Raw genomic sequence first — 25,595 nt, 5'->3', positions numbered from 1 at the left:
AATAAAGAGAAATATTAACATTGGACAACTCATACATATAGACATATATATATGAATAAAATAACTAAGTTTTATGTACCAAAATTATAACATCATATATGTACAGTCATCCAAAATAACATCACCCTAGTGCCGGTCAAGCACAACCAACAGCTACCTAAGAAGGTAGCTCTGACTCTAGGACAAAACTCCTCAACTCGCAGCGGTCACCTCAACTTTAAGTTAGTCCTGACCTGCTCCCATACCAAATATGATTATCGTAGTTCCACCACATGGAAACAGAAGGGTAAACTAGAGTTCAAAAGGAAATCAATCATACAAGTACATAACAATAATCTATACTATACAATCATCCAATTATTAATCATGTTCATAGAGCTACACCATACACTTTATCCAATACTACTCATGCATAAAATGCAACACAATAATCATAAAGTCAAACACCAAACACTTCATCATCTTAACAAACATGCAATACATGCAACTCATGATAGATATCAATGCATATCAATCATCTAATGCGTCGTCACGCATACACCTAGGAGATCTCCCTAATAGAGCAGTGTAAGTGACATCTCAATCCTACCGAAACCACCCCAACCATTTTCACGTCAAATGCACCTGTACTGTCATAGCTAAACAAGATATAAATCCTCCCTCGGGTTTACTCGAATGATATCACTTACACGATTGGAAGTCCAGATCCACCGTCAGGTATAGCACAGCTAGGTATAGGCTTACCACGACCTTGACAAGCATTACCAATTCAATTGTGAAGTTCGCCCACTGACTATCCGCAAGAATCCATGCACCTTCCCGAGTACTTGGTTAAGGGAATAACCCTCGACCTCATACTCCGCTCCAACACTAACTAAGGACTTAGAGGAGACTCACCCAACCTAGTGGCCTACCTGAGCACCACACTCACCCAAATCCAGTGGCCTACCTGAGCACCACTCTCATATATCAGTGGCCTATCCAAGCACCACTCTCAAGAGACTCTATATGAGCTCTTTTAGTTCAAAAACATTTTCCCTCTCCTCAAGTCCTAGGCTAGACTCATGCCATAAGGCATCACATGCAATTATGCATCACACATCATACATGGTCTACCCATCATCATGATCAATAATCATACTCATGCCATAAGGCATCACATGCAATAATGCATCATACATCATACATGGTCTACCCACCATTATGATCAATCATCATACTTATATGAACATATACTCATGTCATATCATATTTAAAATTCATATATATCATTACCAAGCATACATATGAATCACACCTCATCATACATGATCTAAAACTTCAACTTTAAACATGCATAAGCATCAATTTCAATCCAAAAACATCAAACCCACTCACACCCAACGCAACCAAATCACACCCAACCTAACATCCAACCTGAGAGCCTTAAGCTCTTCCACGCCCGGCACGCTCAACCTGCACCCGGCCTAATCCTAGTCGGAGAGTTCAAAATCTCATCCAAACAACAAACCCATCCACATGCAAACACAAAAACACAATGCACAAGCTCCATACAACTCAAAAACAAGGTCAAAATCAACATGCACTCATCTGATGCATCAAAATCATCAGAACTCCAATTTTCTCAAAAACCCTAAAATGAAAAATTTCTTCAATCCAACCATGGATTCTCAACATTCATGCATTGATTGAGTTTCTAAACTCACATGCAACCTAAACAACAAACATTCTAGCTTCCCTTACCTGAAAATTGGCTTAGAATAGCCAAAAACTAAGAAGAAGCGAAATTCCCTCTCGAAGCTCAACCTGAAAACTTCAATCCACCCAAAGCAAGCTTTCTAGTATGAATTTCAAGAAAAGATAAAAGACATTAGTGATCTAGAGGAGAAGAAGAATCATACAGAGAAATTCAGGAGAGAAAGGAGTTCATAGACCAAGAGTCCTTCCCTCTAAAATCTCTCTCTAAATTTCCTTATTTCTCTTCTCCTCAACTGCACCTTATGGCCTATTTATAGAAGTTTAAGAGTGGCCAGAATGGCCCGTTTCAAATCTGGAACGGCCCGTTCTGAACTCAAACGTCATGTGTAAAATTCACATCCAGAACGACTCATTCTAGGGTTGCATTTCAACCCATAACCACTATGTTTGGAATGACCCGTTCTCAACTAGGGTTCATAAGCCTATTTAGTAGTTTGGAACAGTCCGTTCCAGTTTGAGAACGACCCGTTCTAGGCTACTAAATAACCCTTATTTTAGTAATTTGGAACGACCTGTTCCAATTTGGGAACGCCCCGTTCCAATCTACTAACTACGTTACAATAAACATAATAAAGTTAAATGTGTAATTAATTTTTTTTAAAATGTAATATTATATTATTTTATAGTATCTTATTAGACTCATTTTGAGTCATTGTTTTATATGTTTATGACTTTCTTTTTCTTTTTCATTTAATAAATTTGTATATAACTCTTTTTTACGAGATAAATTTTTGTAGAGATAGATTAGTACCTTTAACAACTAATGGTTGACATTTTATTATTTGTTCTAACCAGAGTTAAATGCAATAGCTTTTATGCAAGTTTAAATAGACAAAGTTTATGTTTTAAGTCAATAATAAAAGAATTAAAATGTGTTTCAAAATAGAGTGATAAAAATGATAATTGATACAAAAGGATCAAATTTATTTAAATTTTAAAAATGAATATTTTGAAAAATAAAATCTTAAAAATTAAACAAAATAAGAAAAGATAATTATTTTTAATTGTATGCATATTTTGAAATATTGACTTGACAAAAATATTCGTACTCGTGGGTATCTGTAGGTAAAATCCGTTACGGATAATAAATGAATATGCTAATTGGGTACCCGCGGATAATAGGGACAAATAATTTTTTACCTGTTTATAAACGGAGCGGGGGCGGGTATGATGATATCCATACCCACGAGTACCCGTTTAATAATATTTCTTAAATATCCTAATTATCCTTGGACCACATAACCCTAAAACTACATTCTCTCGTCTTATTTTCTTTTCATATAATTATGTTGGATGTAATTTGATTGGACCAATAAAATTTATGTATTTTAAGCTGTTTACTTTCATTTGAAATTATGAGATTGAATTATTGTAGCTTTATGATATGAGACTTTCATTTACTTATGTGAGATTGATATATTTTAAATTATTGATTATCTTGCATTTTTTATTATTTTAACAAAATTAATGTTAAATAGAAATTAACATTAAATTTTTATTTTTAATATTTCAATAACATTAAATATAAATTTAAAATTATTTATAATATAATTTTTTTAATTTTTTAAAAAATTTATAAATATTTGTATATATTCAAAAAAATTCATAAATACTTACTTAATGAATATTCACGCAAATATAAAGTAAATATAAGATTAATTTTCATTCAACAAAATGAGGGTAAGTTTATTATTACATGCTGCTATGCGAACCATTGTGGTCCCTATACTAACCCAACACAACAATTCCTTTTTTTCCTTCTAAAATCATTCAGCGCGGTCGGAACCTTTGGAGAACAATGTCATTACAAAGATTCAGGTTCTCTCTATCCCTCTCTTTCCAAAGTTTCTTCTAATTACAGCAAAATTTCTCATTTTGTTTTTGTGCTTACTTTTTGATGCAGTAACAGATTTGAGTAGCAATGTCTTTGTTAATATTAAGATCAAGGCTTTTACCCTTTATCTCTATTTTTCGAAGGTTTCTTCCTTCTTATCAAAATGCAAACCTCCATTCCCAATCTCAGCCTCTTAATCACGACAATGTCGTTGCCTCATTCAATCGCATGCTCGATATGCATCCTTCCCCACCCATCTTCCATTTTGGCCACATTTTGGGATCCCTTGTCAAGATGAAGCATTACCCAACTGCTATTTCCCTCTCTAAACAATTGGAACTCAAAGCAATTACACCAGACCTTGTTACTTTGAGCATCCTCATCAATTGCTTCTGCCACCTCGGTCACATCCTTTTCTGTGTTTGCCAAAATTCTCAAAATGGGATATAAGCCAGATGTAATTACCTTCAATACACTCATCAAGGGTTTATGTCTTTGTGGTCAGCTTAGGAAAGCACTGCACTTTCATGATGACGTTAAAGCTCAAGGATTTCAGTTGGACCATGTTAGTTATGGGACTCTGATCAATGGTCTTTGTAAATCAGGAGAAACAAAGGCTGCCATACAGTTGCTCAAAAGGATTAAAGGCATTCAATTAAACCTAATGTGGTAATGTATAGCACAATCATTGACAGCTTATGCAAAAATAAACTTGTTGCTGATGCCTGTAATTTGTATTTTGAAATGCTTGTCAAAAAGATTTCTTTGAATGTTGTCACTTTAAGTAGTTTAATGTATGGCTTTTGTGTTATGGGCCATTTCAAAGAAGCAATTGCATTGTTAAATGAAATGAAATTGAAAAACATCAACCCAGATATTGTTACCTTCAACATATTGGTTGATGCCTCATGTAAGGAAGGAAAGACAAAAGAAGCTAAAATTTTGATAGCTCCGATTGTAAAAGCAGATGTGGAACCTGATGTTGTTACTTATAATACATTAATGGACGGATACCGCATAGTTAATGAAGTGAAAAAAGCAAAGCATGTATTCAACTCTATGTCCCAAATAGGAGTGGCACATGATGTTTATGCTATAATATCATGATTGATGGAATATGTAAGAAGAAAATGATAGATGAAGCCATTAATCTTTTTGAAGACATGCAATGCAAAAATATGATTCCTGATACAATAACTTATAATTCACTTATTGATGGTCTGTGCAAATTGGGAATGATAGCTGATGTTTGGAATCTTGTTTATGAGATGCATGATAGAGGTCAACCTGCCAATATAATTTACCTACAATTCCGTATTGGATGCTTTATGCAAGAATGGTCATCTAGACAGAGCAATTGCATTATTCAAGAAAATGAATAGTCGTAGAATTCAGCCAGATAAGTATACATACACAATACTTATTGACGGACTGTGCAAAGGTGGAAGACTTGAGAAAGCGCAAGAAATTTTTCGGTATCTTTTGATTAAGGGCCATCATCTGAATGTCTGGACATATAATGTTATGATCAATGGACTCTGTAAAGTGGGGTTGTTTGATGAAGCATTGGCCTTGCAATCAAAAATGGAAGAGAAAGGTTGCATCCCTGATGCTATAACTTTTGAAATAATTATTTCTACTCTATTTGAAAAAGATGAGAATGATAAGGCTGAGAAACTGCTCCGAGAAATGATTGCTAGAGGCTTATTGTAAGAGTTAAACTTGGTGAGAAATGATTGCTAGAGGCTTATTGTAAGAGTTAAACTCGGTGAGATGCTTTCTTGTTACTAATAAATAACTCATTGAAAGCAAAAAGTAGTCAATCATTCATTCTCTTTATTTTGTATTTACTATCCTAACCTACTTTCAATTGTTTATATATGCATTTGTGTTCCAATGAATCAGCTTCTTTAATCTACTGATGGTCATTATGTTAACTATTTTCAATCCAATTCTAACTGATCTGTGTTGCATCTGGGGTTTAGGGTGAAATTTTTCAGTCAGTTTAGTTTCTCCCTTATTTTACTAGGATATTTTTCTATCATTCTGTTGTGTTTTACTTTTTTCTCAACGAAATTGTTAAAGCTTTTTAAACGACCAATTCATTTTTTTTTCCACACTCTACCACTAAGGATAAAAAATTAAAAACTAATGACTGTATTATTTTGACAATATCTTATAGAACTACCATTACATTCCTCACTGGGTAGTTAATTTGTCCATGTTAACAATGTGGGGTAAATAATTTATTTCTGTTTATGCAGGAGATTGTTGGATTCTAAGGAGCAGCTGCACTAAGGCAATATCTATAGTAGATGCGGAGAGGTTAATTAGCAAAAATCACTAGAGTTTGTTCTTGTCAATAAAAGCCAGTAGCCTAACATTGAAGATTTGATGGTTAGATTTTGCATATATTCAATAACCAGTAGATTTTTTTTCATCTAACAATCAAAATGATTGTATTGAATTTCAGTAAATTTTCCATTTTGCAAGTGATTTTTCATTTCAATTACCATGGAATGCATCATGCCAATTTGTGCTTTAAGCTACCTGGCTTTGTGAATTTGGAGGAAGGGCTATGATTGAACTACTTGTTGGAGCAAGCTTGTTGTGGCCATGCAAATATCAATCTAGACAGAAACCAGAAGGCTGTGCTTCACTCTGTTCTTCTGTGTGGGGAGTGCTTATGACTTATTAGCTCTTTGGTTTTTTTTATTTTCCTGGTTTGTGTAAGCTACCTTTGTTGTTAGGCAATGAAAGGTGCTGATTGCATTGTCAAAAAACCCATGGTCTAGGGTCATGAGTCTGCTGGAATTGTAGATGACATAGCATTTAAGTTAAAGCTCTTAAGTAGGGACAGGGTGGCTCCTGAGCCTGGATTCAGTTGGCAAATATTCAATTTTTGCAAAGATGGCTGCTAGAATCTCTGTCACCTGATGGAATCTTTTGGTTTTTCTGCCTCTACATTAAACTACAGTTATCTTGCCAATAAGGTAAAGTGTTTTTTAACTCAAGAGCCATTCTTTTTATACTGTTAAATGTTGTCGAAGATAACTTATTTGTAAAATGAAGTGCATAAATAATACTGTATATACACTTAGGTTTCATATACACAAACCCTTATTTCTAGCCGGGGTATATAGTATACAGTTGAAAAGGCCTTCATTTCTAGAATTACAGTCAGTAGGTTTAATAACCATTGAGTTCAGTATTGTGTCAAATTAATATATTATAGTAATGCTCGGCCAACATAAGTCATGCCTCCGCGAGTGTAGATGTTAGCAACACAACCTATGAGTCCAGACCCAAAAGAGAAACTAAGCGGTCCATGAAATTGCAAGACTATATATCTAATATCATGAGGAGTATCAAATAGGATAATAGCTATATAATTCCTGCATTTCTGTTGTTTTATTGCATTTTGTTATTATATTCATCTGTTACTACACTTTATATTCTTTTTTGTTACAGCATTTTGTGGAAAGCCACATACTGACTCATTGTACTGGTTATATATAGTACCAATGATTGGGAATGAATGGACCGAAAAGATAATCAATCCTTAGCCTATTCTAGAATAGTTTTAGATATTTATTAGACCATAGCAGTACCTTATCAATTGGTATGACATGCGCCTGCCATCCCTCCAGCCGTTTATTTCATGCTCATGCAGAAACCCTTTTTGTAGCATAGCTGGCTTCTTCATGTAAACATTGCAAGATACAAATTTAAAATCAGGCTTTAACGCAAAATATGCTTATTGTTGCTCACAGTTACTTGCATAAAGTTGGATAGATCTTGTATTGCTGCAAAAGCTATAGAGATTGTCGAGACACATCAAAGTACAAGTGGCCAGAATATTATGATATGAAGATTTCATTGGAAAGCAATATTGACTATGACTGTCATTTACCTCGTGGTGAAGTTGATGCTTTTTGCTGACCCGGGTAACGCAGACTTTTTGGTAAGTGATCACTTAAGAGGATTCTGAACTGGTGACTGCCTAGTTCTATGTCTAACCTCATACGATTAATTGGCATATTTTACCACAATGATTTTCTCACAGTTAGTTCCCAAGTTTTCATTTTTAAATTTGTCCCTCGTGGATAACAATTAGACGTCACTTAAACCTTCTTGATTGTTTCGCGTATCAAACAAAACAATATCGGTCTCCATGTGTAAGGATTTTGATTCATATTTCCCCTTGAAATGGATGCTCAATTTCAAAGAACTTATATAGTCTTTATAAATTAACTCGAGACGGTGTAGTTGAGGTTGTGCACTGTGGAACCAAAGATCAAGTAGCTGATTTGATGACAAAACAACTCAAACTGGAAGCTTTTCAAAAACTGTGACATCACCTAGGTGTATGTTTCAAACCAATTAATATAATTTTTGAAGTAATTATTATTAAAGTCAATAAATAAATGATAGTATAGAATTGATCACGGTGTAAAACTTTTTTACTTTAGGGTTTAGTCTTTTTTCTCAAAGTTTTATCCTTGTGCACAGGATATTCATAGTCGGACCAACTATAAAAATATTGGTTTTAAATTTTTTAAGTAGTAGTCTTGTAAAATGAGTAAGAAAGAAATGGAAGATAATGGTTGTACCCCTAATGCTATAACTTTTGAAATAATTATTTCTCCTCTGTTTAAAAAAGATGAGAATGATAAGGTAGAGAAGCTTCTTTTTGAAATGATTAGTAGAGACATGTTATAAGAGTAACAATAACTTGTCTATAGCAAAATGTAATCAATTTCATGACCCTATTATAAACTATCCCTAACCTGTTTTCATTTGTTTCTTTATGTATAAACTACCCAACTTCCTTTATCTGTATGGTCTTTAAATTTGACAATGTTGTTCAAAAATACCATGAGATTCCTCGAGGGATCTTTTAATTTGCCAACGTTAAGAGAAACATGAGACTATGCTTATTATCACCTCCATTCTTCTTTAATACTCATTTAAGATCGTTTATATGCAAATAAAAAAATGTAATAATTTTTTTTTTTAATTTTATAAGATATTTTTGATATTTTTTATTATACTCTCTTTCTTTTTTATTTTCTAATAAATACATATTAATTGTTAATATATAAACTAGTTTAACTTAAATGAAATCTAAAGATATAATTGATAAAATAATAATTAATAATGTAAATTTTGAAAATAATTAGTAAATAGAAACAAAAATTTAATTAAAAATTGACAATTAAAAAGGAACTCAGATTTATTTTTGTTTAGTTTTGGGAGATAATAGGATTTTATGGTGTAGCTGGGCTAACGTAATTTCTGTGTGGTATTTGCTGACAGCTTAATAATGTTAGGAACTGTTAGGATCCAATTTAAAGGTATGGGAGTTGAGTCTCAAGTTGGAAATATGGGATTTATAAGGCTTTGGACTCTCCAACTACAACATCTAGCTTTTGTGATGTATCAGAACCTAACATTGAAGAATTGATGGTTAAACTTTGCATTCATTCAATGACCCTAAATGTTTTCATCTTACAAACTAAATGTTTAAATTGAGTACCAGTGAATTTTTCACTCTGACTTTTGTTGTCAGGTGGTAAATCCAGCCAATTCATGCGTTAAGCTTCCCTACAATATGAACTTGGAGGAAGAATCTATTATTCTACCACTGTGTTGGGCTACATGATTGATACTGGGCCAATATCAGTGGGAGGCAAATGTATTGATCATGGGAGCTGGACCTATAGGCCTTGGCCTTGCTCTAACACTTGTAGCCATTGCATTTGGATCACCGAAAATTGTCATTGTTGGTGTTGGTAACATCATTTATCAATTGCAATGGATCTTGGTGAAGGTGAGATTATTCAAGTTTCAATTTATATCTAGTTTTGAGTCTATTCTCTCCACATTTCTTAGTTATTTTCATTTCCAGTCCTATTATTTGGCATGTGACAAATTTCTTCATTTTATTTTCAATGAAATCAACAGTTACTACAATTTAAATTTTTAATTAGCATGCTTTTCATCTAGGACATGAAGGAAGAAGTGGAGCAGATCTGAAATGCCATGGTTTCTGGGATTGATGTTTGATTGCTTGTTTTTGATTTTGTGGACTACCCTAAAAACTGTTTCTACAGCCATCAAACTTGAATGCCACTAGCTCTAGTGGCAAAAAAATTGCATCATTGGAAATAGCTCAGACTGAGAAGACCATTCTCCTGACTCCAACAACAATGAGGTTACAAACGAGCCAAGATGTTAGATGGTATTACTACTTTTAAGTCAAGAATTCTATAGAACCAGATTAGATTGCCTTCAATACTTTGCTTGTTTCACTGTTAATTATCATGGGCTTTCCTTTGTTATAGGTTGGTTCATTTAACACTTGGCTCCTTTGCATTGAGCTTTTGTGCATTGGTAAGATTGACTTCAAGGCATTGGCATTGATAACTCAGATTAGATTTACATCGGAAATAGTTGGATGAAGTTCTTTGCTTCCAGTGCTCCAAGGGTATTTTTGAAATAAGCTAGGTTTTGATATGCTGATCAAGTCAGATTGATCATTGATTAATAAGCACATGAAACAAAATAATAAACCATATATCACATTTCATGGCATACCAGTAGGCAGGGATCATGTTCAATCTCCAAAGGCAGAGATGGAAAACTTAGCCCTTTAGCATGAGCCTAAAATTTATGTATTCTTAGATTAATTCATCATTTTAATTATATTTAAAATAGAACTGTTGATTCAAAAAATTTATGTATTCTTAGATTAATTCATCATTTTAATTATATTTAAAATAGAACTGTTGATTCAAAAAAGTGTATACACATACTGCATACGAATGTCTTCAAAGTTGGGCTTTCTCACAAAATAGAACTGCCCTATTTGTGTTTGTGACTTAGTTATAGAATTACTGAAGAGTAACGCACCCCCTGATTTGATGAAGTAGGGTGAGACTAATACATTGATTAGCATTGAGAATCTGATATAATAAACATCCTTTTTAAGTTTATTTCTCTCTTGTTCTTTAATCTTAATTGCAAAGCTCCTTCATTTGCTTAACAATTTTAATTTCACGTCACCCTTGCAATGTTATGCTAATCAAAGAAGAAAAACGTTGAGGCAACAAGCATAACCACGAGTCTATGCTAATAAGCGATTGCTGCTTCCTCAAAAGACTTTTCTGGGAGTTGTACTCTTATGATCAATGAAAATGGGTTTCTTTGATGAAGCATTGGCCTCGCTGTCAAGAATGGAAGACAATGGTTGCAATTGTAACATCCTATTTTCAAAAATAATAATATTATTATATTATCATATTTTAGTCAGAATTATTTTGTATTATTTTAGGGGGAAAATATTTTATATTATTTACTTATTTATTTATTTATTTTAGGGAAGAGAAGTGGGTCGGGTTGGTGTGGCCCAAGAGAATTTTAAGTAAGGAGTTAGGTAGAGTTAATTCTATCTGCTTCATTTTGTGTTTTGAAAGGTTAGGAGAAAAAGAGAAGAAAAGAAGGGAGCTTTGAGGAGGAGTGTTTAGGATCAATCCCGAACTACATCATAATTGTTCTGATTAACGTAACAAGGTACAGGAGAATAGGAAGTGATTCATATGTGGGGTCACAAGAGAGAATGGGTAGTGGGAGAAGTCCCTAAAATTTTTAAGATTTTTTATTCCCTTTCTGTAGACGAAATTGGTGATCTAATTGGTTCTGCATTGATTTATAGTTGTATTTATTCATTTTATTGTGCTGTTTGTTAAAATTAACGATCTAGACTAAGATTAAATTCTTTTGAAAGGAAGAAATGTATGACTGATCTTGATTGGTTTGAATTGTTCTATTCGTTTCTCATTTTTTGGAAATTGTGTTGGTGTCGGGCTTGGACCCTTTGTGTCGGGCTCATATTCATGCAAATGAATATCAGACCTAGAAGGTGTTGTGTTGAGCGAGGAATATTTCACGCCGAGCATGACTATCTAAGGGTGGTCTAGGCCAGGCCTTAATGCTAGGCGTGACTTCCTGATGCCGGGCGCAAGAGAAACTTGGAACTCTCAGGTTGCTTAGTGTCGGGTAAAATAGTAATTTCGCCAAGCGTGGATTTGTGATGTGTTGTGAAGGTATATATGAATGTATGATGTCCTTGATGGCTATTGTATGCATTAATTTAATGGTGTGTAAGTGGGTGAGAATAATTGAGTATGAATGGTTTTTATGTGGATGAAGGATATATAAATGTGGTTATATGCGGATTATTAATGATTGTGCATTAGCTTGAATGAGGATGAGGAATTAATTTGGTGCATTAGCATAAGCATTGGTGCATGCACATATGCATTATCCTGGCCTGAGTGGTGATTAACAAGGAATGCATGAGAAGATTGATAAAATTTGTCCATTGTGTGATGCTCTGAATGAATCAATGTTTTTTAGGAGGTTGCATTACATGAGTATTGGTGAGAGCATGATCATGATGCATGACTGTGTTGTAATGTGGTAATGGTGATAGAAATTGATAAATTTGAAGATTGATAATGAAAAGGAGATTGGTTATTAGTGTTAATCGTATGTGTGTTAGTCTTGTATTTGTGGAATTCTTTCTTATGCTTCATATATGAATGCTTATTTTTCTCACTCGTACGCTTTGTGGTTCTATTTTCTTTTAGGTAATAACAATCATGACAAGGGTAGCACTCAAGGTGCCAAGAGTTAAAATTATGAGTTACTCTGATTGTGTGACATCAGGACAATGAGATTAGATTAGGAGCTCATATTTTGTTTGGATTTACTATTTCCGCCTGGTTTAGATACATTTGTAAACCCTACACTTAGTGATTTATTTTAATTTTGATTGGATGTTAGAGCCGGTTTCCATGTAAACTTGTTTTACTCAACTATGTTTGGATTTCTTTATTAATTTAATTATATTATATGTTGGAGTAAAACAAGTGCCACATTGATACTATACTTTTTTAAATAATTATTTGTTCTCTCTTTGAAAAACATGAGAATGTCTAATAATGGTCTTTATTTTTGTGTTTAAAATTCCAATTCTGGCTAATTTGCACTGCATGTGAGTTTTGGGTGAAAATTGTCAATCAATTTTATTTTTTTTTCTCTTATTTTATTCTTTTGTACGTGTTTAGCCATTAGTTCAGCAAAAATTGTTAAAGTTTTGCAATAGACCACTTCAAAAAAAATTTCTCACCTTACCACTGATAGCAAGAAAACTTTATGCTGTATTACTTTGACTTTATCTTATAGAACTACCATGTTAGGAGTAACAATATACATTTTTTTATTTCAAGGCATGGTGGGAATCTGGTGCAGCTGGGCTTAGTCAATTTTCAATTTTGGAACTAGGTTTTATTCTCCTTGCTAGACCAAGCTTCATGACAAGTTCAAACTTCTTATACCAATTTATACATCTTCTATTTATAATATAAAAATTGAGTTACAAAGTAATAACTGTCACATTGTTATATTATCTATTATCACTTCAACCAAATTATTTATGTTAATTTCTATGTTACGGGATATAACGCAATGAAACAGTGAAATAGAGAGGATATACTGCAATGGAACAGTGATGAATAAATAAACTAGGGGTGAGCATAAAAACAATACCTGAACCGAATTCAAAAAACCTGATAAAAAAATATTATTTTTGGGTGAGTTCAGGTGGGTTTTATGGGTAAATCAAGTTAAAATTTTGATTTTATATGAGTTATATTGGGAGAGTTCGGTTTTGAATTTTTAAACCTGCTAAAAATCGAACTCAACTGAAAATAAGATAAGTTTAGATTTTTATTACTTTTGTATAATTAAATAATAATGGTCCAAACTCAAAAGTTTTTATTTCAAGTATAATATAGTCATCAATTTGTAACTTATTTTTTTTCTTTTTCTCATAACCTAGATGTTCTTTTTGTCTTCTCCTTCCTCATTCAACTTCTCAAGTCTCAACACACTAGTCCATTTTTAGAGTTTTCTTTTTGTTTCTTTCTTTGTCTTTCTTTTCCATCTTCCTATCTCCATTTTGAGTACAACTTGTGCAACTATAATTTCTTATGGGTTTTGTAATCTAACATTAGATTTCTTTTGCATGTAACAACTATGAATTTTGTTATCTTTTGTTTTTGTTTCTTTAGTTTGTGAATGTTTCATCTACGAATCTACTTACATCATCTATTGTCACCTTCATTCTATTTTTGTACACTATTCTAAAAATATTCTTTACCGTTTTAAGCTACAACTTCGTTAAGATAACTTGGGCTAAAAAAACCTTAAACCCAATTAGTCAAATTCGAATCCATTTCAATCTGAACTGCCTCAAACCGAAGAGCTCAATCAGTCAGATATGAGTCACATTTTTTCAAAGTCAGTTTACAACCGATTGAATATTTTTCACCCAAATCCGACCGAATCTACCCCATTGCCCACCCCTAAATAAACCAAGTTACAAAAATGAAAAATAAAGAACGTTGATCACATTTTCTTAATCACAATTAGGATAATTTTTAATTAAATTGTTAATTATTAACGTAATTGGATATTCATTTATTAAATATATTTAATAATTTATAACTATTAATCAAATATAATTTACAATCAATCTGTTAGATTATCAATTATAATAATTAAATATAATTTATAACTATCAATTATAATAATTAAATGTAATTTATAATTATCAATTACTAATTATATGTACGTTTTAAAATTTTATTAAGATAATTTCTTATATTAATTTTTATTAAAATATTAATACAAATTTTAATTTTATTATTATACTCTTTGTGTTATGTATTTCTTTAAATTAATTTAAATCAATTTAAATTAAAGAGACAAATTTATACTTATATAAAACTTTTAAACCTAAATCTATACTTCAATTTCAATAAAAAGAAAAAAGTATTAGAAACATTTATTTATAAATGTATATTACTACTAAATTTATTTTCATATCATGTGTCGTAATATCATTTTTAATAGATTTAATATTTAATAAATTTATACTTTAAACTACTTAATATATATATATATATATATATATATATATATATATATATATATATATATATGTGTGTATTACTCATCTAATAAATATCTAATTTTTTTTAATCATATTCACATGTTAAATTTTATAATATATAAATTAGATATTTTCAAATAATATCATTTAATTTTTTCTTTTGATTTATTAATTAACGTGACTATTTTATCTTAAATATAACATACATATAAAGTTTAATTCAATATACATTTAAATAATTTATTACCCTATCATATTAACTAAATTTATTATTCTAAAAATTGAAATTTTATATTAGGTGTTTTTATTTATTTATTATAAACTCAACCTATTTCATTTTCTTTGATTTTTAAAAAATAATTCAAAAAATTAAAATAAAATATTAATTTTTTCAAGATCTAAACACAAATTACAGTGATTGATTTTTAAAGTTTTATTTGTTTGATTATAAAATAGTTTTACAACATAATTTTTTGTCAATTTTTTTTTATTATAATCATATTTTCTATAAATTTGACAACTTCCTTGATTCATAAATAGAGATATTTTGTTTCTATAACAAATTTCAAAAAAAATTTGTTCTCTTAGATGTTTGTAAATTTCTAAGATATTTTAAATGAATAAATGTGTATGAAAGACAAACTTTCATTCAAATACCAATATAAAATGCAAGGACATATTTGTTTAGCTATAAGAGATCAAGGTAGTTGTCCCACTATTTTTTTAATCATTTATAAATTTATAAATAAAATATTTTAAATCACAAATTACAAAAAATTTGAAATCTTGTTTACAATAATTTTTAGCATGTGTAGAACTACATAATTTTCTTCATAAAGAATGTCATTCGGATGAATTTCCAATTCGAGTGGTAGCCAAACTTTCATCTTCAACATTATCAGTTAATAAAAATTATAATTTTGAGCCTATTATTAAAATCCAGGAACAAAAACAAAAAGATGTTAATGTTTGGAGGACTAATATAGCTATGAATATGTAGGTAAATGTTATTTAGGACATAATACTATGGAGAATTATTATTATTATTATTTATCCAAACATTGTTATTTTTCTTATTATTTTTGTCTTTGACTCTTTTTAAATTTAAATGTATGAAAAAAAAATCTTGAACTTTTATTATATGTCAAAAATTTATTAAATTCTGCGAAATTGACAAAGTCTCACAAAATTCATTAAAATCCTAACTTAAAAGTCTTGTAGAATTCATTAAAATTCTGATTTAAAGTCTCGTGGAATCCTACAAAATCTTAAAAGTCATGAAAATTCTTCAAAGTCTTTTAAAATCCACAAGACTTTTTTCAACTAAAAAAGTCATTAAAAATCCTAATCCAATATACCTCTAGGTGTTTTGTTATTATAAACTCAACCTATTTCATTTTCTTTGATTTTAAAAAATAGTTCAACAAATTAAAATAAAATATTAATTTTTTCAAGATCTAGACACAAATCACAGTGATTGATTATTTTTTTTAAGTTTTATTTGTTTGATTATAAAATATTTTTACAACATAATTTTTTGTCAAATTTTTTTAAGATTATAATCATATTTTCTATAAATTTGACAACTTTCTTGATTCATAAATAGAGATATTAATACGCGGTGTTTTTCTTTTCGTTAAATTGGCATTTACTAATAGTTAAATTTTAACGTTTACTTATATTTAAGTGATATCATTTAGTAACATGACATTTAAAAATTAAAAATTAAAAAAATATGTAAATAATATCTTTATTAATAAAATAAATATTAATCATTCATAAAAAAATACAAAAAAATTATATATTATTTTTTAATTTTTATTCACATATATCATATCGTTAAATATCATATTACTTAAGTATTGACAAGTCACTAAATAATATTTAATGATCATCAATCATTAAATTAGAAATAGATAAAAAATTTCATGATTTTAAAAATAAGAGACTAAATATTTATATTTTAAAATAAAGTCAAAATTACAAAATGACAAAAATAGATAAATCAATAATATAATTTAGTCTAAATATTTCCCAATTATTTTATTATATAACTTAATAAAATAATTTTTCATTCATTTCAATTTCTTCAAAATATATCGTGTCCATTTATTTATGGACGGGACATCGCAGATCAATATCTAATTATAACTTTATGTTGTACTTATTCTATAGTTTAAGTTGTTATTATTATTTAATTATAGCATGGAATAAATTCCAATAAAAATTAATTAATTAATTATTGTAATATATTATTTTAATTAACTAACTTAAATTATTTAAATGAATATTATCTGTTTACATTATTTCTTATTATACCAAAAAAGGATTAAATTTATGATGTTGTGAATTTTTTTCTTTAATCATATAATTTATTTTAAGAAAATTGAAATATTTATGATTTAATTTTTCAAATTATAATAATTTTAATTTTATTAAAATATTTTTTATTAATTTAAAATATAAAATTTATCTTGTTAAATTTACTTACGCAAAAAATATATAACTCAAGCATTATACAGTAAAAATTGTTTTAAAATGAATTAAATGTGACATTAAAAAACTTTAAAATTAATATCATATTATTTTATGGTATTTAGTTAGACTCATTTTTACATGAGTTATTTCATATGTTTCTGCCTTTTTTAACTTTTTTATTTAATAAATAACTATATAACTCTATTTCAGGAGATCGATTTTTATAAAGATAAATTAGCACTTTTAATAATTATTGGTTGACATTTTATTGTTGGTTCCGACATGAGTTAAATTCAATAACTTTTATGTAAGTTTAATTAAACAAATTTTATCTTTCAAGTCGATCAATACAAAATGTGTTTCAAAATAGAAAATGATAATTGATATTTAAGGATCAAATTTATTTAAATTTGAAAAATAAATATTTAAAAAAATAAAATCTTAAAAATAAAATAAAAAAGAAGAAAAGAAAATTAATTTTAATTGCTTCTTTATTCTGTATCCATATTTTGACAAAGTGACCCAACACAGCAATTTCTTTTTCTTCATTTTTATTCTCAAATTTCATTCATAATTAGCGGCTCTTTTTTCTTTTTTAAAAAGTTGTTGAATAAAAATATCATTTTTAAATAGCTCTTACAGTTTTGAATCTTTTGATTCCGCAGGTTGCGAGTTCACTGCAAACCCTTCCTGGCTTCCTCCAATGTCTTTATCAGTATTAAGGTTTAGGTTTCCAAAGTTTCTTCCTTTTTATGCAAATGCAAGCTTCCACTCTCAATCACGACGATGCCGTTGCCTCATTCAATCGCATGCTCCATATGCATCCTTCCCCACCCATCTTCCATTTTAACCACATTTTGGGATCCCTTGTCAAGATGAACCATTGCCCAACTGCTATTTCCCTTTCCAAACAATTGGAATTCAAAGGTATTACACCAGACCTTGTTACTTTCAACATCCTCATCAATTGTTTCTGCCACTTCGGTCACACCAATTTTGCCTTTTCTGTGTTCGTCAAGATTCTCAAAATGGGATATAAGCCAAATGCAATTACCTTCAATACACTCATCAAAGGCTTCTGTCTTTGTGGTCAGTTTAGGAAAGCACTGCACTTTCATGATGACCTTAAAACTCAAGGATTTCAGTTGAACCATGTTAGTTATGGGACTTTGATCAATGGTCTATGTAAATCAGGAGAAACAAAGGCTGGCATAGAGTTACTCAAAAGGATTGAAGGGCATTCAATTAAGCCTGATGTGGTAATGTATAGCACAATCATTGACAGCTTATGCAAAAATAAACTTGTTGCTGATGCCTGTAATTTGTATTCTGAAATGCTTGTCAAAAAGATTTCTCCCAATGTTGTCACTTTCAATAGTTTAATGTATGGCTTTTGCATTATGGGTCATTTCAAAGAAGCAATTGTTTTTTTTAAATGATATGAAATTGAAAAACATCAACCCAAATATTGTTACCTTTAGCATATTGGTTGATGCATTATGTAAGGAAGGAAAGGTAAAAGAAGCTAAAATTGTGGTAGCTTCGATGGTAAAAGCAGGTGTGGAACCTAATGTTATTACTTATAGTACATTAATGGACGGATACTGCATGGTTAATGAAGTGAAAAAAGCAAAGCATGTATTCAACTCTATGTCCCAAATAGGAGTGGCACCTAATGTTTATAGCTATACTATCATGATTGATGGATTATGTAAGAAGAAAATGATAGATGAAGCCATCAATCTTTTTGAAAGAATGCAATGCAAAAATATAATTCCTAATACTGTAACTTATAATTCACTTATTGATGGTCTGTGCAAATCGGGAAGGATAGCTAATGTTTGGAATCTTGTTGATGAGATGCATGATAGAGGTCAACCTGCCAATATAATTACCTACAATTCCTTGTTGGATGCTTTATGCAAAAATGGTCATCTAGACAGAGCACTTGCATTATTCAAGAAAATGATTAGTTGGAGAATTCAGCCACATAAGTACACATACACAATATTTATTGATGGACTATGCAAAGGTAGAAGACTTGAGAAAGCATTGGCCTTGTTGTCAATAATGGAAGACAATGATTGCATGCCTGATGCTATCACTTTTGAAATTATTATTTCTGCTCTATTTAAAAAAGACGAGAATGATAAGGCAGAGGAACTTCTCCGAGAAATGATTGCTAGAGGCTTATTGTAAGTGTTAAATCAGGTGAGATTCTTTCCAATTCTTAACAAATAACTAGCTCATTTTCAACAACAAATAGTTTCATTTTTTTTTTCCATTTATGCAAACTTTCCTAACCTACTCTTATTTGCTTATATCACTACTAGAAAAATTAAAATTAGAGAGGGAACAAATCCGTCACTAATTTTGATAAAATCCGTCACAAATCAATTAGTGACGGAATTTGTGACAGAAATGATTCCGTCACAAAATTTGGCGTCACAAAATATTTAGTGACGGATTATTTTTTCCGTCACAATTAGTGACGGAATTAAGGCATCACAAATAGTATAATTTCCGTCACTAATTTCTAATAATAAATGTTTAGAAATTAATAAAAATCCGTCGCAATTTGTGAGGGATTAAATCTCTCGCAATTTGTGAGGGATTAAATCCGTCACAAACTGTGATGACTTTAATTAAGTAGAATCCGTCACAATTTGCGAGGGATTTAATCTCTCGCAGTTTGTGAGGGATTAAATCCCTCACAAATTGTGAGGGATTAAATCCGTCACAATTTGCGACGAATTTTATCCGTCACTAACTGGGATGAATCCCTCACTAACTGTTGATGACTAAATTTCAGGGAACCATTTGTTTTTAAGAGTCTGGTAATCGATTACCTATACATGTAATCGATTACCAGACAATGAAAATCATATGTTCGAAATTTACTTATTAAAAGGTTCTCTGGTAATCGATTACCCATTTATTGTAATCGATTACCAGAGCCTATTATTGAAACAATTTCAATCAAAACAAAAATATCAAGTCTTTTTTATGAAAATGCATGATATCATTTAAAATGAAGATAAAAGAACAATACAGACATCAAGAGGAGTTCCCAAGATTAATGATGTGCTTAATCGGCAAGACAACACATGAAAAATAATGAATGACCTCTATCAGTGTAACTATGACAATAAAGCTTCATTGGAGTATATCCATAGCCATGTTACTTTTCATCATTTAGAGATCAAAATCCACAAGGCACACATTTAGGCAAAGAAACCCCTTCAAACAATACACATGAAGCAACCTAATTTTACTAAGCTAGATTGCTTATATAGTGATGACCTTATACCTATCTACCAAACATACAATTAATAGAGGCAACATGTTCCAAATCAAATCATACAAAAATTCAAATACAGGGGAAAAAATTCTTAAAATTGATTACCTTTTTTCCCGGCCTAACAAGCATCAAGGCCACCTCAGCAGCAGTATTTGCAGTAGCAATAACATCAGTTGCCCTTCCTGTGACAGGACCTTCCTGAAGAACATGAGTGTGAGCCACAGCCGCGATGAAACCATCTATATGACAAGCCAAATCACTACAAAGTCTAAGAATAACAAAAAATATTGGTCAATATTCGATGATATAGCTATATTTCTATAAGCTTAAAAATAAATCCAAATACAATTAACGAGAATTTGGTTATCACTTATTCACTTTCTTTTTAGGTAATTAGTTGTCACTTCTTAAACTACACCCATGTTGTGCATTGTTGTGAAGCTTTAAATAGCTGATCTTGAGTTGGGATAAAAGTGGAGGTTATGTTAGGCACTCAAATTCTAACATAAAACATTGTTGAATCTTTTTGACATGCACAAACATGTGATTGTTTAATGGTTAATGCTGGATAATTTGGTAGAGGTTTAAGAAAGGCTAGATGAATGAAGGAGAATCACTTTGATCTCTATTTAGAGGAATGAAGAAGACATACAGAACTATACCAACTACAAAATGGTAAAGCTCATCATAGCCACACTATGAGCATATGGGAGAGAGTAGTTGATCAAAGATCAAGACAAGATTCATTCAGTAGAGAACCAATTTGGTTTTATTACTAGGAGGTCAACCATGGAAATAAATCAACAATATATCTTTTGCAAGGTTGATGGAGAAATGTAAAAGGAAATGAAAAGATCTACACAAGGTTTTCATCAAGCTGGAAAAGAGAGTATGCTAGACTGACTAGATAAGATTTGAAGAAGGCATTTAAAAAGAAAGGTGTTCATTTGAATGAATTTTTGCTGCCAAGAAGGGTGACGAGTCAGGGAAGTGCGTTTGATTTGGATTATCTTATTTGTGTTTAGAAAAACTTATAATCAAAATGCTGCAGAGAGAAGCTATCTTTATATAAAAGTGATGTAGCTTACTCCAACATACAAAAACAACCTCTTATACAATTGAGAGCCAAGCAATTTTAGCAAAGGGTGTATTATAAACCAAAACAATCTGTTAGTTCTGTAGAGATTCAAGGAAAAAATATACTGAAACTGACCAAATTAAATAGTCAAAAAGGAGGGAAACCTCAAGGGAAGACAAGGAACATAATCAAGCTTGTTCATACCCAATATTGTACTACATTAACCCCTCATCCATGATCATTACAGATGTTCATTATTCAAGGAATTTCTTTATATTACAAAAAAATTGCTCCAGAGAAAAAGAAAAAATACCACGCATATTTACAGAAAAAGAGAATGATCCTTTAAAGTTTAAACAAATTACCAGTGTTTCCTTTGAGTAGTAGTTAATTTGAGGTAAAGCCAATACAGTTGTTGCAAACCAATTTGTAACCTTGTCAACAGTAAGCTCACCAACAAACCTAACACGGAAAATAATGTATAGTAATTCCATGCAGTAGATTTTTTTTTTAAACCATGCAGAAGAATATGACTTATGCAAGTAGACTCACTAAACACATGATATAATAATTTGTATGACCTAATTTAATTTAAATGTGAATTACCCTCTGTTAATAAAGTAAAAAAGGAATTACAAAATTTGAATTATCTATTCTCAAATCAACCCTTGGTTTTATAATAAAACTCACCTATTAATACATTTAGTAGCTCGACATCCAGCAGGAATGGCAACAAGAGATGGAATTCCTGAATTAATATTTTCAATAGGTCAAGACAAGGCACATGTGATCCTTATCACCTAAAATCTGAAACATTCATCTACCATTTATGACACAAAACAGCCATTTGTAATTGTAAGTCAAGTAGAATTACTGGAAATTTTATAAAACTTTTACCCCTTTTCGGATATTGAATTTCAGTTATAAGTAACACTCACTAACACACACACACACACACACACTTATTGAGCTCTGCTGGTGGGTGTAACGGAAAATTGAAAATGATTTAACTTCTCACCACCCCTACATTCTAACAAATTTTTGCTCAAATAGAAGGTCAATCAGGTAAATTCAAATCTTTAACAAATCAAAAATTTGATTTTCACCTCTATCAAATTCCTAATTCCTCTATTGAAAATATTCTCAGCAGCAAATGAAACACTCAATTTGTAGCATAGAAGGAAAAATCAATAACAAATCATTTTAATACAAGTATACCTAGATATATGCAACATATCTGCTATAAGGAAAAGCTCAGGAGTCCCTAACACAAGTATGTATAGACAAAAAAACATACTCAGAATTAACAGCTTACCTGCAACTAGTCTGATTTGGGTAAAACACACAATCTTTACAATGAATTTACAAAGTATAATTGTAAGTTTTGCAAAGAATGTTCCTTGTTGGACCATTGTTAAAAAATATAACAGGAGGTAAAAAAGAAACTATTTAAACCTGGGAATAGTTTTTGACACAGATCCTGTAAGATGAACAGAAACAAAAAGACAAATAAAAATTTGTTTGTATTCAGCACATACCATTTCTAAAAAATGGCTTGCCTATTGATCTTCTATCAGCAAGGAATATGGCAAGCTCCTTCTCACCAAGCTCCACCATACCAATGTTTGCAACCGGATCCAACAAAGAAGCTAAAAACAGAAGAATAATAAGAATAATCTTATCCTTAAACTAGTGACCAATATAACACTCTGCTTGGATATCAATTAGCTTCAGTCCATGGAAAATATATAGAACAACTACAAAAATTTAATTCTGTACAAGAAAGGAAATACTGCCCAAAAAAACTAGTACCTAGCCTTTTCTTTTGTCCACAGAAAACTTCCAAGAGAAAGAGAGATACAGAAACAGAGATAAGGAGGGGGGAGAAGAAGCATTGATTACACCCAAAACTACAAAAATTATCCCCTTATCATAAAACAAGCTTTCAAATTTCTCATATTAGCTTTCATCTACTTGGTGAGAAGGGAATTCTCTCCCTTTTCTAGCAATACCATTTTAAAACCTAAAGATTAACTCAAGAAAATTAAATGCTATTATTAACCATAAAAGGATAACATTATCTCTATATTCCACAGTTACATATCATGTGCATAAAAAAAAAAAAAATTATGCCAGGAGTTCAGTTCAAATAACATACCAATCTTATTCCATGACTCAGAAAATTGAGCACAACGTTCGCTCCCTGATGAATACAACTGATACAAATACATTCAGCATGTACTTCAAGTTAATACTTTTAAAGCATAAAAATAAAATAGATAAAGATAATAGAATCAAGCAAAAATAGTCAGTACAGTAGGTTTATTAAACATATATGCTTTAGTATGAGATTTTAGTGTGGGGTTTATAAGGCCTTGGGCTCTCCAAACTACAATGGCTAGCTTTTGTGGAGTAGTTCTCCCAAGGTTATTGTCAATATCAATATCCATATATTGTCATACATCCCAGTTAACATCAACTAAATGTTTCATTTTCTAGTTTTTTTTGTTCTCCCTCAATATCTAAAACTATATAATTTCAACAATGATCAAGACAGCATTAACGAGTTGAGGCAATATTTCTTTAGACAATTTTAGAGCAAAAATCTTGGATGATTGCAATACTTCCATTGAATTGAAGTAGCTCAATCAATAAAAGATATTAATATTTCTCAAATAAAATATGCACTTGATGTTTTGGAAAAATGAAACTGCAAATTAAACTAAGTGCTTGGACTTACCGATCTTGTTCATGCACCAGAGTCTCCATTAATTTAGTACAATCCAATATATCTCCAATGCTTTGAAAAGAAAATCTCATCCAACCTGTACAGGGCGATCACCAAGTATTACTCTGCCACCATACTTGATGGCTTCTTCATATCCCACACGAAACAGAGCCAGGAAGGACCTCAAGCTTACTAGCAATCTGTCAAAATTTTAAGAAAGAAAAAGGAAGGTATAAGATAAGTATAGCATTAATAAATAAGAAAACGAAAAATATTAATAATTGAAAATCAAATAAGGATGATACATATGATTCTCAAAAAGAAAAATAAGGATTAAAAATTGTAAGTAGATAAAACAATACGTGAATTTGAGAAAAACAATTAAAAAAAGTAATTTTGGATAAAAGAAGTATCAACAACAACATATATTTTTCTACATGATTGTTTAAAATTAATGAAAAACTTTTAGGTGAAAGAAAGCATGTTAAAAAGAAGTAGGTTAATTATGTGTGGATAAAAAGGAATTTATAAAAGAGGAAATTGTTTGATTAGTAAAGGATAGTGGGATCCCATCCCATGAAACAACATAGTGGGTTTGAAGGAAAAGGAAGAGAAGGAGAATAAGGAGAAAGGCGAAGGGTAAAAATGCGAAGAAGAAAAGGCATTAGAATTTAAGCAGCGAATGAAAGAAAAGAAGCAACTCTAGTTTAGTTTCCCATACCAGAGCAGACCAGACCAGACCAACGCACCCTCTTCTCTTCTCATTCCCTACAACGCCGTTTACCAACTAAGCTGGAGGGAATGGCCACCGCACCGGCGCCTCCTCCGGTCAAGTCGCAGCCGCTCCACAACTTCTCCCTCCCCTTCTTGAAATGGGGCGGCACCGCCAAGAACCACACCAGCGCCGCCCACCACCATCGCTGCCGCCGCCCTCCCGATCACGCCTCCGAGCCTGACTCCGACCCCGACTCCCTCTCCCGCCCCCACTGCCTCGGATCCAGGACCGCCCGCAACCGCTTCGCCCTCCCCCTCAAGCCTCACCACCACCACCACCACCACGCCGCCACCGCCATCTGGAAGGAAAGGAATCCGCTCCAATCTGCAAAAGAAGGATCTGAGTGAAGGAAGAAGAAGGCGCATTGGAAATGGAAGATTGGGAATCGGAAAAAGCGTACCAGAGACGACGAAGAGACGGAAGAAAATTGGTCGGGGACGAGTGGGAAAGAAAGACCAGCGACAAATGAGAAGAGGGGGAGAGAAGCCCTAATTTGTTCAAATCATTCTGTGCGGGAGAGAAAAAGCGGAGAGAAATGAGAAGAGCGGGAGACAAGCCCTAATTTGTTGAATTCATTTTGTGTGTGACCCTCACATTATTCATTCTGTTTGTGTCTTAAT

At 31.4% G+C, this 25,595-nt stretch overlaps 1 protein-coding gene and 1 long non-coding RNA gene across 11 annotated transcripts; one reads left to right on the top strand and one right to left on the bottom strand.

The window, feature by feature from the left end:
* Positions 1 to 191: 191 nt before the first annotated feature.
* LOC145958237 (uncharacterized) lies at positions 192 to 25,595 on the bottom strand. 5 transcript variants are annotated; one of them, XM_083074967.1, is made up of 9 exons: positions 25,376 to 25,593; positions 24,922 to 25,299; positions 24,213 to 24,400; positions 23,631 to 23,688; positions 23,011 to 23,121; positions 22,163 to 22,220; positions 21,838 to 21,934; positions 20,500 to 20,592; positions 192 to 233 (listed from the first exon to the last, which is right to left on the bottom strand). In XM_083074967.1, the coding sequence occupies exons 5-9, from the start codon at positions 23,087 to 23,089 to the stop codon at positions 207 to 209; spliced, it is 354 nt and encodes a 117-aa protein (XP_082931093.1). In that variant the 5' UTR covers positions 23,090 to 23,121; positions 23,631 to 23,688; positions 24,213 to 24,400; positions 24,922 to 25,299; positions 25,376 to 25,593; the 3' UTR covers positions 192 to 206. The 5 variants fall into 5 exon arrangements, with proteins under 5 accessions (XP_082931093.1, XP_082931082.1, XP_082931083.1 ...); XM_083074956.1 differs by lacking the exon at positions 192 to 233 and adding an exon at positions 17,668 to 18,217 and having other exon boundaries at positions 25,376 to 25,595; XM_083074962.1 differs by lacking the exon at positions 192 to 233 and adding an exon at positions 18,230 to 18,408 and having other exon boundaries at positions 25,376 to 25,594.
* Positions 5,304 to 13,062, top strand: LOC114915146 (uncharacterized). 6 transcript variants are annotated; one of them, XR_014433911.1, is made up of 6 exons: positions 5,304 to 6,585; positions 7,366 to 7,556; positions 9,165 to 9,425; positions 9,602 to 9,836; positions 9,940 to 11,700; positions 12,247 to 13,062. It is a non-coding gene; the product is annotated as an uncharacterized LOC114915146 (long non-coding RNA). The 6 variants fall into 6 exon arrangements; XR_014433907.1 differs by lacking the exon at positions 12,247 to 13,062 and adding an exon at positions 8,912 to 9,061 and having other exon boundaries at positions 5,305 to 6,585; positions 9,940 to 10,416; XR_014433910.1 differs by lacking the exon at positions 12,247 to 13,062 and having other exon boundaries at positions 5,306 to 5,989; positions 6,066 to 6,585; positions 9,940 to 10,416.

This window comes from Cajanus cajan, chromosome 1 (assembly GCF_000230855.2).
Source record: "Cajanus cajan strain Asha chromosome 1, NIPB_CcT2T_4, whole genome shotgun sequence".
In the NCBI taxonomy this organism is placed as follows: domain Eukaryota; kingdom Viridiplantae; phylum Streptophyta; class Magnoliopsida; order Fabales; family Fabaceae; genus Cajanus; species Cajanus cajan.
This window is presented reverse-complemented; position numbering and strand designations above follow the sequence as displayed.

Coding starts and splice junctions, on each gene's coding strand:
- LOC145958237 (XM_083074956.1), bottom strand. CDS start 23,089: ATGGTGGAGCTTGGTGAGAAGGAGCTTGCCATATTCCTTGCTGATAGA. Junction 22,221..23,010: donor CAAGCCATTTTTTAGAAATG/GTATGTGCTGAA, acceptor ATATTAATTCAG/GAATTCCATCTCTTGTTGCC. Junction 20,593..21,837: donor ACTACTCAAAGGAAACACTG/GTAATTTGTTTA, acceptor CATGTTCTTCAG/GAAGGTCCTGTCACAGGAAG.